The sequence below is a fragment of the Salvelinus sp. IW2-2015 genome, unplaced genomic scaffold (genome assembly GCF_002910315.2).
Source record: "Salvelinus sp. IW2-2015 unplaced genomic scaffold, ASM291031v2 Un_scaffold1888, whole genome shotgun sequence".
NCBI classification, from domain to species: domain Eukaryota; kingdom Metazoa; phylum Chordata; class Actinopteri; order Salmoniformes; family Salmonidae; genus Salvelinus; species Salvelinus sp. IW2-2015.
This window is the reverse complement of record NW_019943250.1, coordinates 27,991-40,356: the sequence shown is the minus strand read 5'-3', so window position 1 is coordinate 40,356 and position 12,366 is coordinate 27,991. Positions and strand designations below refer to the sequence as shown.

At 40.3% G+C, this 12,366-nt stretch overlaps 1 protein-coding gene across 1 annotated transcript; it reads right to left on the bottom strand.

Moving 5' to 3' along the window:
- Nucleotides 1–262: 262 nt before the first annotated feature.
- Nucleotides 263–8,931, bottom strand: LOC112072316 (T-cell leukemia homeobox protein 3-like). The gene is made up of 3 exons (XM_024139720.2): nt 8,248–8,931; nt 4,904–5,141; nt 263–1,065 (listed from the first exon to the last, which is right to left on the bottom strand). Exons 1-3 carry the CDS (start codon nt 8,687–8,689, stop codon nt 852–854), a joined length of 894 nt encoding a protein of 297 aa, XP_023995488.1. The 5' UTR covers nt 8,690–8,931; the 3' UTR covers nt 263–851.
- Nucleotides 8,932–12,366: the final 3,435 nt, after the last annotated feature.

Sequence of the window (12,366 nt, the reverse complement as noted above, 5' to 3'; positions counted from 1 at the left end):
CGGGTGGATCCTGTTTAAGAAGGTAGGGGTTATCTAGTTTTGGATGTCCAGACAAGCAGTCGATCCTACAAAATCTCACTTGTAGATATCTGGTTTTATAGTTTCCCTTCTTATTTAAATGTAATCACTGTATGACCCCTAATTGAGCTTTAGAGTGATAATAGATTGGAATTGAAGCCTGTACGTGTACCTACATTCAGTGGCTTTCTAGGATCAGTGTTGCCTATTTCCGCCAATACAAAAATCCTTCTTACTAGCAGTCCAGAGAGGAAACAATTMGATTTATTTCAAGATGGAAAAGGAGAGGATGATTAGATTGATTCCATGCAACAACAAAGGTTTATATATTCTCAAAATATTAGTGTATTCTCACTCTCTCTCTCCATTTCCCATCAATTCTCTCCTTTGCAGACTGGTCAGCTTTTAGATGTAAGGGCACAGAGCTGGTAGTGTAACTAGTGGTGAATGAACAGATGGGACGTGGGAGGAAGAAATGTTCCAATCTGTGCTGCGTCAGTCAGTCAATATGTCAATTTGGAATTATGGGGCTGGCTCAGTGATGCGTGTCACATTCATCGCCACAGGTCATAAGCTACCACCCATGACTTATCTGACACAAGGGCCCATGCAGCGTACGTTCTGCATGGCCAGATCATATCAGGGTAGGAAACTACAGAGTTTTTGTTTCATCTTCAGACTCACTTTGGCTATGTTCTGGAAGGACAATAATAAATTACTCAGTTCACTTTGCTCACCGGTCAGTCACCTTGGTGCAGTTTCTTAGATATCAGTCAGTAAGCTTTTGGGCAAGTCAGAGTGTGTAATGTCCAGAGGGCCCCACCCTGTCCCTGTCAAACTAGAGCGGTGACACGGCCCATCTTTGCTGCTTCCTCAGAAGCCCACGGCTGCAGGTTCTGCAGTGCGAACAGGGAGGAGTTGTGGATGCAGAGTGGATCGGATGGAACTGAGTCGCTCAGGGACTTCTGAAAGGCATCATGCTGCAGCTGGATAATCAGCCGATTGGCCTGCTGACGCTCCGCTTCCCTCTCCTCGGCCGTCTGTCGCCTGGCAACGAAGACAGGGCGGGTAGGGAGAGGATAGGGACAGACGCAGACAGGACACTTATTAAGATTCACTGTTAGAGAACTTGGCTATACAGAGAGAAAATGTGAGGCTCCCAGAGACATCAGAATAGGGACAGTGATGACAACCACCTGTCAGCAGCTATCACATGGTTGGTACAGTACAGCAGGAGAGACACCACACTGGCATGAGCCATAATGACACATGGGAGAAACCAGAGAGAACACTAACCAATGTTGCCAAACAAAACCAGATTGCACATGATTGCACTCAAGATGGAGCCACTCTTGCAGACAATCTTGCAGATAATATTTGTAACAGAACTTTTCAGTGAATATCAAAAAAGTAACATATAGGTGTTATCCTTATTTTTAGGAAAATTTGCAAACATCAAATTGGTATGCCTCATTTATAATTTGTTGTTTGACCTTTGACACGTTCCAACAGCAACCTGGTGTAGGTAAAGTAGCTGGACTAGGCTACAGTATCATCGCATTAATAATCACTTGTTTCTGAAAATATAACAATGGTTGGTGTATTTCAGTACAATAAGTCTCACTGCAAATTGTTTCATAATACGCCTACAACGTAAATGCTAGGTTAGGATATGTTAAACTACGTTTCATAATGATATTACCATAAAATAGGCTAGTTACACTTGTTGGCTATATAACCTATGGTTTTCTTTGTCGAATAGAAATAATAATGCAGATACAGTGGCAAGACAAAGTATATGAACCCTTTGGAAATACCTGGATTTCTGCATAAATTGTTCATAACATTTGTCTGATCTTCATCTAGGTCACAACAATAGACAAACACAGTCTGCTTAAACTAATAACACACAGACAATTATACGTTTTCATGTCTTTATTGAACACACAGTGTAAACATTCACAGTGCAGGGTGGGAAAAGTATGTGAGCCCTTGAATTTAATAGCTGGTTGACCCTCCTTTGGCAGCAAAAACCTCAACCAAATGTTTTCTGTAGTTGCGGATCAGACCTGCACAACGGTCAGGAGGAATTTTGGACCATTCCACTTTACAAAACTGTTTCAGTTCAGCAATATTCTTGGGATGTCTGGTGTGAACTGCTTTCTTGAGGTCATGCCACAGCATTTCAATCGGGTTGAGGTCAGGACTCTGACCAGGCCACTCCAGAAGGCGTATTTTGTATGTCCTCCCATGAACACCATTCTTGTTTTACACATCGTAGACTCGTCAACAGAGATGTTAGCATGTAACCAGAGATTTCTGTAAGTCTTTAGCTGGCACTCTAGGATTCTTCTTAACTTCACTAGGGTAGGGGGCACTATTTTCACTTCCGGATGAAAAGCATGCCCAAAGTAAACTGCCTGCTACTCAGGCCCAGAAGTTAGGATATGCATATAGTTGGTAGATTTGGATAGAAAACACTCTATAACACTCAAACTGTTCAAATAATGTCTGTGAGTATAACAGAACTGATATGGCAGTCAAAAACCTGAGAAAAATCCATCCAGAAAGTGGGATTTTTTCTATTTTTGTAGTTTTCTATTGAATGCCATTACAGTATCCATTGACTTAGGACTCAAATTGCACTTCCTATGGCTTCCACTAGATGTCAACAGTCTTTAGAAATTGTTTCAGGCTTGTATTCTGAAGAATTAGGGAGTAAGAGCACTCTAAATGAGTGGACACTGCAGTGGCCCAGAGCTTTTTCATGCGCGGGACCGAGAGCGCACCTTTCTTGTTTACCTTTTTTATTGACTACGTTATTGTCCGGTTGAAATATTATCGAATATTTMGGCTAAAAACAACCTGAGGATTGATTATAAACATAATTTGACATGTTTCTACGAACTTTACGGATACTATTTGGATTTTTCGTCTGCCTGTTGTGACTGCGTTTGAGYCTGTGGATTACTGAACAAAAYGTGCAAACAAAACTGAGGTTTTTGGATATAAACATGGACTTTATTGAACAAAACTAACATTTATTGAGTAAATGGGAGTCGTGAGTGCAACCATATGAAGATCATCAAAGGTAAGTGATTAATTTTATCACTATTTCTGACTTGTGTAACTYCTCTACTTGGCTGGTTACGGTTTGTAATGATTTGTCTGCTGAGCGCTGTCCTCAGATAATTGTCAGATTTTGAAATCTGACACCGTGGTTGGATTAACAAGAAGTTCATCTTTAAACCGATGTATAACACTTGTATGCTTCATGAATTTTTGTAATGAGTATTTCTGTTTTTGAATTTGGAGCTCTGCAATTTCACTGGATGTTAGCCAGGTGGGACGCTACGGTCCCACGTCCCCTAGTGAGGAACCTCACTGAGCATTCTGCGCTGTGCTCTTGCAGTCATCTTTGCAGAACGGCCACTTCTAGGGAGAGTAGCAACAGTGCTGAACTTTCTCCATTTATAGACAATTTGTCTTACTGTGGACTGATGAACATCAAGGCTTTTAGAGATATTTTTGTAACCCTTTCCAGCTTTATGCAAGTCTACAATTCTTAATCTTAGGTCTTCTGAGATCTCTTTTGTTCGAGGCATGGTTCACATCAGGCATTGCTTCTTCTGAATAGCAAACTCAAATTTTGTGAGTGTTTTTTATAGAGCAAGGCAGCTCTAACCAACATCTCCAATCTGGTCTCATTGATTGAACTCCTGGTTAGCTGACTCCTGACTCCAATCAGCTTTTGGAGTGGTCATTAGCCTWGGGGTTCACATACTTTTTCCAACCTACACTGTGAATGTTTAAATTATGTATTCAATATAGACAAGAAAAATACAATAWTGTGTGWGTTATTAGTTTAAGCACACTATGTTTGTCTATTGTTGTGACTTAGATGAAGATCAGATCAAATTTGATGACCAATTTATGCAGAAATCCAGGYAATTCCAAAGGGTTCACATACATTTTCTTGCCACATAACATACATAGATGAGTCCTAGCCCAGCATAAGATCGACTATAGGCAAAACGTGTTTTGGCATGAGTCAATTGGTTGGCCTACTGCAGTACATCTTACTTACTCAACAAATCAAACAGATGATACTAGAGCCATAGCAATAGTTGGTGAAACTCATAAACCTAGCCCTATCAAACTAACTCTCTTAACATTGTTTATTGTATTCTGGTTTATTGCATTTGTTCCAAAAATGCTCTTTCCCCGATATAACATCACATTTTATTGTGTTGCCTACATTACATGTTATTGTGTAGCCTGCCCTGCAGTGTGCGTGTGCAAGTGATCCAGTTMATATTTGATAAGCTATTAAATCTGAATGTTTTATCGCCAACACTGTCAAGAGATATTTTCCATATACCACAAACTCTTTGATCCGAACACTTAGACAAATATTAATGACACTCTATAGAGCTGAATGAAAGGTGTTCGGAAAAGTACAATCCATGGACTGTCCCCAGACTTCTGTTCTGACTTTAGACGGTTATGGAAGGTAAAGACAGGTTGGGTTGGTGAGGCTGAGCTGTCAGTGACATAAAGGCTGTGAATATTCCTGTTAGGTGAGTGCACATGAATTATTGGGTGCCCATTAGCATTGATAAACAGTTATCTAGGGCCTTAGCACACCTCTATAACAGGTATTAGAAATCTAAGTTACTGGTGATATTGCAGTTTTATTCAAACTATAATTCTCAAAATTGGAAACTGACATTAGAAACTGGTAACTGATGATGTGCTGTTGTGTTAGCCACTGACAGAGAGTAAACCCAGACTAGATCCTCCTCTTTCTCCAGAGAAACCACTCAGAAAACAACTCATCCTCATCTCTCTTCCTCCCCTCTCCTTTTCCAGCTCAGTGTCTCACCTCCACTTGGTCCTGCGGTTCTGGAACCAGGTCTTGACCTGTGCGTCGGTCATCTTGAGGGTCTTGGCGAGAGCAGCCCGCTCAGCGCTGGCTAGGTACTTCTGTCTGTGGAAGCGTTTCTCCAACTCACAGATCTGCACCCGGGAGAAGGATGTCCGCGGCTTCTTCCTCTTCGGAGGGGTGCGGTTCTGGTAGGGGTGACCAATTCGCCGGGCCACTGTGAATGGCGTCAGTGCAGCTATGTGTGTGTAGGTGTGCGTGTGTGAGGAAGGGACATTGGACAAACAAAGAGAGCAGGTCATGCACAGGTTAACAGGATCTTGTGTTGTGTTCAGTTTGTTGAAGGACATTACATTCCGCATTGCAATCTCTACATGTGATCTAAAATCTAAATAAAAGGGTCTTTAGAGGCCTATTTTTTCCCATTGGATAACGATATTCTAATTCTATTCCAAACAAAATCCATGTTCAACATATTTTTTAAGTATTATCTATTTTTTCTTCAAACAAAATTATAAATTCTGTCTAAGTCCATGGTTAGTTAAATACAAGTCAAAATCCAGATCTTTCATTTCCTCTTATACAATGGGTTTTTATAGTAGTTTATAGTAGCAGACAGATTGCTGTAATAGTGGTGTAATATTCTGAATATTTATAGGCCTATACATTGACAGTTAATTATGCTGAGGATGTCGATGAACAGAGGTGAGTGTTTTCCCCATTCATTTCTGATGTGGAGAGCGTCTGGCTTTTGTCACAAAATGCGGATGTCACGTTCCTGACCTATTTTTATGTTATTTGATATGTTTAGTTGGTCAGGCGTGAGTTGGGGTGGGCATTGTATGTTGTGTGTGTTTTTGTTTAGTCTATGGTGGTGTATTTTGTGTATGGGATAGATAATTGTGAGGTTGGCTAGTTATGTCTATGGCTGCCTAGATTGGGTCTCAATCAGAGACAGCTGTCATTCATTTGTCTCTGATTGGGAGCCATATTTAAGGTATAGGCATGGCAGTAGCTTTTGTGGGTATGTCTTGTTTAACGTTTGTTGCTTGTCTGTGCACTTGCGTTATTTAGCTTCACGATCATTTGTTGTTTTGTTTGTTGTTATAGTGTTTTCGTTTTATGTTCATCTTCGTTCATTTAATTAAAAGAAGATGGCTTATTTTCCTTATGCTGCGTTTTGGTCCGTCTCTCCTACACACGATCGTGACAGCGGACAGACAATCATATATAACCCCCCTGCAATTTTAATGACACTTTACATCGTCATAGTTCCCCCAGAAGTAAACAAAGGTGCTGAAAAATATACAGGCCACCCACTGGAACACAGAATGGAACATTTACGTTCCAGATGAAGAGGTTCTCACCTTTTTATTTTTGGAGTGTCCGATTATTTTATTACAACTTGACAATAAAAATAACGGATAAGGCAAACAGTAGGCTACCATATTGGCCAATTTATTTTTAGAATACATTTCTGTTGAAAATAATAAGTAGTTGTAACTTAATAAGAATCATCTACTCTCAGTTACTCTAGATGTTCCATGTAAACATTTAGTTTAAATAAATATAAACAGAAATCAAAAAAGCAAATTGATTAATTGTTAGGCTATACCACGTTATATAATAATAATACACTTATAATTGTAAAATTTCCCATTTAGCAAAACACGCACACTAATAACGGGGACTGTGAAGAAACCACACACCAAGCACAGACAGTCGCATAACATACACGCGCTAACACACGCACTCTACACACACCTACACATAGATTTTGTATTGTAGATATGTGGATAGTAGAGCAGTGGCCTGAGGGATGATATGTGATAGTAGAGCAGTGGCCTGAGGGAACCACGCTTAACGTTATTAATGTGTTATGAAAAGTGTTATGAAATGTAACGTAATGTAACATTTTAAATGTATATAACTGCCTTAATGTTGTTGGACCCCAGGAAGAGTAGCTGCTGGAGCTATATGGTGATCCTTAATAAAATACAAATACCACACACACACACACACACACACACACACACACACACACACACACACACACACACACACACACACACACACACACACACACACACACACACACACACACACACACACACACACACACACACACACACAACTGTTCCTTGAGTAGTAGTAGCCGGAAATATAATTAGGTTAAGTTGCGGGAGACAAGTGGTGTAGCTAATAGCCAATATAAAGATGTCTGAAACACTTGTGCAATGTATCGTAGCAATTTCGATAAGAGCGCATCCTATCGATTTAATCAATCGAAATAAAAGCGAAATAATTATTGTTCAATGCGAGTCTACAATTTGTGTTTATTTATTAGAATTACACTGGTTGCAATTTGATATTTGTGATCAGTTGATAKTTGCTTGTTACATTTTGTGGTAAACCTGTAAGAAAGTTGTGTCTTACGGTACATTAATTGGCATAGTTTTAATGGTGCAAATTGCAGGTATTGTAACTTGTGCCAAATGTACCGCTTTGAGAGAACAGCCCTAATTCAGCGAGTATTTCTACAGGCCTACTCCACATTTAAAAKTATTTTTTATTGTTTTATGTCAAATAAAATATAATTATATTCGTCACATGCGCCGAATACAACAGGTACAACAGGTATTTTACTTACTTACAAGCCTTTAACCAACAATGCAGTTTTAAGAAAAATAAGGGTTAATTAAAAAATAGATAGGTAAAAAATACAAAATAAAAGTAACAAATAATTAAAGAGCAGCAGTAAAATAACAATAGTGAGGCCACATACAGGGGGTTCCGGTACAGAGTCAATGTGCCGGTTAGTCGAGGTAATTGGGGTAATATATACATGTAGGTGGAGGCTTTATCCTTTGAGTTAAACCTTACTTTGAAATATTACATAATATGATGAATAATTAAATGTTTAATTATTTATATCTGTTTTTCATCAAATATTTGTTTTTATGCTATGCTATTGTTGATTTTATTTATGTGAACATGTAGTCCAGGCATACACATTTTCCCTCAAAATAGAGATTTCAGAATTAGACTAAAATGCAAGTTCATCCGGTGAACTGATTAGACTAGTCCAGTGTACTTTATTTGTGGACCAGTTCCATTCCGTTTCAACTCCATGAGTGAAATGAAAATTCATCTTTGAAAAATAATAGGCTAGCATACGAAAACCCTGAATTTACCGATTTAAAATGGAAATGACCACATCCTGGTGAATAGGCCGACCTACTGACCTACATCCCAACTAGCCAATATGCTTTTATGGCCGGGTTCCCAGACATTAAGCCTAGCTGCTCCTGGAGTAAAATACACTTTGAATGGAGATAGTTTACCTGCGAATCTTTCCTTTGCGAATCTTTGGCTGCTCTCCATCCAGGGGAAGCTGATGCTCCCTAGCCCTGGTACCGCGCTGGCTATAGAAGGAGGCACTGCGGCGGCCAGCGGCCTGTGCGCCGGGACGCGTATCACCCCTCCTGGGGTGAAAGTCAAGTTCACTCCGTATGCACTTGATTCCTCGTATGATGATGCRAGGCCATGAAAAGAACCGGAAAGCGAAGTGAAGGGCGCTGCACTGGCTCCAGTTGGACTATCGAGGTGGTAACCTCCTCCACTTGTGGAGTTGCCAGTTACCGAACCACTCCGGGTTGTGTTCTGTGATCCTTCCTGGTCGGTACCACTGAGAATCTGGTCAATGCCGAAACTAATAGGTTCATGCTGAGCAGGTTGTGGGGGCTGACTTACGCCGCTGGGGCTTGTGCTTGGCGCCCGCTCCATTCTCGCTCCCAGAACCTTTCCAGCCCCTTTATGCAGTCCTCCGTCAGAGCCGATGATGTAAAAGGAACGACGTGTACAAGTAAAAMGTGCTTACGTTGGTTAAGCATCTAGCTCGTTCCCTTTTAAAGCTCGTTTTGGATTATGCTTTCTATGGCCTTCTATGGCAGCGAGTTTTCCACCATCCTTCGCGGCTCTGAAGGATCCGTCCATCTGAAATTTGATGAAGTTCTAGACGTCGATTTTGCTGTGCAGGGCAGTCGCTGCTTGGGACAATTCTCCTCTGCCCACACCCCGCCGCAATAATGTTTCCTCTTTCCCTCTTCCTATTGGTTGGAGGAGCTTTTCCGCCACATTATTGGTTGAAGTATTAACTTTAATTTGCTGAATTTAATGCGATCTAAGGGAACATTCCAAAGTGACATACTTTCTTAAAAAGGGCATATTGTGGCGGATTCATTAATATCTTTATTGTCTGTATAGTCGACTATCAATGATGCGTTGTTATAGTGTATCATAAACACGGTTTATAAAAGCAGATTTAATGACGCTGCATAATGATTATGCATGCATTCCTAATTAGACTAGATCTACATTAGTGGTTTATCCAAATTCTGATTTGTATCATTTGAGTTTCTACTTTAAAAGTTCATAGCCTATTTTGTGTTTTGATAGGCTATGGGTTTATTTTACAAACGTTATGCATTTGCTTTGGATCGAAAATAATGTAGGACTATTAATTACAATTAAGTGGAAGCCTACACAAAATGACAATAACAAAACGCTTTCATGCCACCTCCTATAAAGGAGGCATCATATTGGCATCGTCCCACACACCATTGGTGGTGGTGGCATGGTGACGATGTTCAAATTCCGAATGAAATAAGAATGCAGGCTTCTGCTTAATTGAGAAACATCGACACAGAGGCAACTGAGGGCTGCAKAATTCATTATCACTCGCCAATAGTCGTGGATTGGACACAACATAGGCTAAATTAACTTATTTACAGACCCTGTGCGTTGGCTTTTTACTGCTGCAGCGGTTATCTTGATTATTTTTTATTTATTTAACTAGGCAAGTCAGTTAAGAACAAATCATTATTTACAATGACGGCCTATCGAGGAACAGTGGGATAACTGTCTTGTTCAGGGGCAGAACGACAGATTTTTACCTTGTCAGCTCGGGGATTCGATCAGATTCATATATCAACAGCGAATTTGAGCTTTGAGCTCGCAAGTCGAATTTGGGCAATGTACGCATCGGTTATAGTCGTTGATAGGCTGCTGATGAAGTTTAAATTCCACTTCAACGAAGTGGCTGGTCGTTTCAATGCTAAATATTAGGCTACGCATGAAGAAGGCATATGATAGCCTATAACTTGTATTCACCCTAATATGTACAAATTGATGGGCACGTAGACTATGGCTTTGTGCGTAAAAGCCATGGCTTCTTTTAGTTTGAAAATAACTAGACTATTAAAAATCACATGCATCGCAACCGTTTATTATGCCAATGTTTTACGTTAGGCTATATGCTAGACTTAGGCCTGGTCTATTTGATTCATAGAAAAAGATTGCAATTTATCCTAATGATTCGTTCGTTATGCGAGTTCATTTTAAACGAAGCTCATGTTTGTTTAGTTTTTTAAGATTTCGTGGCTTTACTTTGTGCGRCTGGTCAAGAGTGGCAGTGGGACACTTTATTTCCACTCCACGCGCCAAATGAATGGGGAGCACAGGACACACGATCTGCTGACATAGGATCTAAGTGGCTCCTTGTAATCTGCCGAGTAAATGCGATTATGCTCCTTGGGCCTGGTCGCGGCGTTTGATTAGCTTCAGGGGATTGGAGCTGGCCGAGGAAAAATCAGTTTACTTCGAAGTAGTTGATAGTTTAAAGACTATTAGTAAGTGCTGATGTCAACCCGTGGCGTTTAGTGGTTGACATGGATAACCCTTCATGGCCAGTCCAGAGCCCTCCCTGACCCTTGCTTTATGTGCATATTTTAAGAATTTCCATTTATTGTTTCCAATGCATATTGCATAAACCTCCAATTTTAGTTTAATGTATTATGTATAGCGATTTACAGGAGCGTTTAGGATTAAGGGTCTTGCTCAAGGGCACATCGACAGATATTTCACCTAGTCTGGTCCTTCTATGTAGGGCATTGAAAATGCCTTGGAATAAATAGGAGGAACAATTGAAGGACGAGGGAAAAGCATGCCACATTCTGTATACTCGGCCTCAAATCCCTCAGTAAAATGAACTATTTGACAATCTGACTGCACACAGCAGAAGGCACACAGGACGCACAATGTAAACTAAATTAAAAGCTGCTCCATTAAATGCCAGAAAATAATATGGTAGAGAACAACAAGAAAACCCAAGTCAACCGAAACCTAAGAAAGGGCATTCAACTTTAGAGTTTTATATACAAACGTAGTTAATATTTCATAAGAGGAGACAAGAGTGCCGCAGAAAAATAGTGAGAGACGGTAAACTTTCATTAAGCAGGTTATTTGGCTGGGAGGGAATTTCGGCTCTTTTCTCGTCCATTCCTTTTATTGCATTCATACTGATATCTCTCTCACTCCAACCCCTCCTCATTCAACCCATTTCCCGCGCTCCGTCTCCCTCGTTCTGTGCTTTTTAAATCGTAGTAATAAAAACATACTAGATCCTTTCTAAATGCACTATTACTTATCATAGCCTTTTCATATTGTACCATCACAGGGGTTTTAGAGGCGCTATAAAAGCGCATCATTTATTATTCAATAGCAGTGTAGTCTTTCTGCATACTTGTCTGCTGCGCTTTAGCTGCACGCCTGCCAGACTTCCCATTACCCATGCTTGGAGAAACTTGATAAAGGCAGACACACGCAATAAAAACAGCGCCAGGGGCGATCTAGCACGCGCACCCTCATATGCAGATCGCAGTAATTAGGCTACTCTAACATCTTGAATGCACCTATTCTTTTATTTGTTTTTTGAAAGATGGATGGATTTCATGCTTTTAATTTATTTAGGTCAATCCATCGGTTTGATCCCCCATTAGTCAGTGGGTTTCAAAAGATGTTGAGACTATATGTGTCGCACACGTGCACCCAGGGTTACACAGTTTGGCATGCTGGAGGTATGAGGTGACATCAACATGTTTTATAATGTAAATTAATGTGTGTTTGGCTTGAACTCAGGATTACATTACCACCCAACACAATGACATGCAGTTCTGTAATGTTAACATTATTAAACCGAAAAAATCTCTGTTTCTTTCTGTGTCCGTGTGTGTGTGAATATTGTCCCTTTCTTTTACCACAGCTTGTGTTAGCTTGTTACATTGGTGGCAAGTGTCAACACCACAATATAATTAAATATAGAAATGGAACAGAGCTAAGGATTTGAACAGAGCTATACTTTTCCTTGCAGTCAGCAGATGAGAAAGGACATAGAGAACTGATTATGTTGACAGTTGCTGCATTTGCTGACTCTAAGTCGCTCTAAAATGTCAAATGTAAATCTAATGAAGGAAAGTTGTTGTCAATTAACTCCTGTTATGGACATGCACAAACACATGCTCACTTACTCCTCTCTCTCACACACACACACACACACACACACACACACACACACACACACACACACACACACACACACACACACACACACACACACACACACA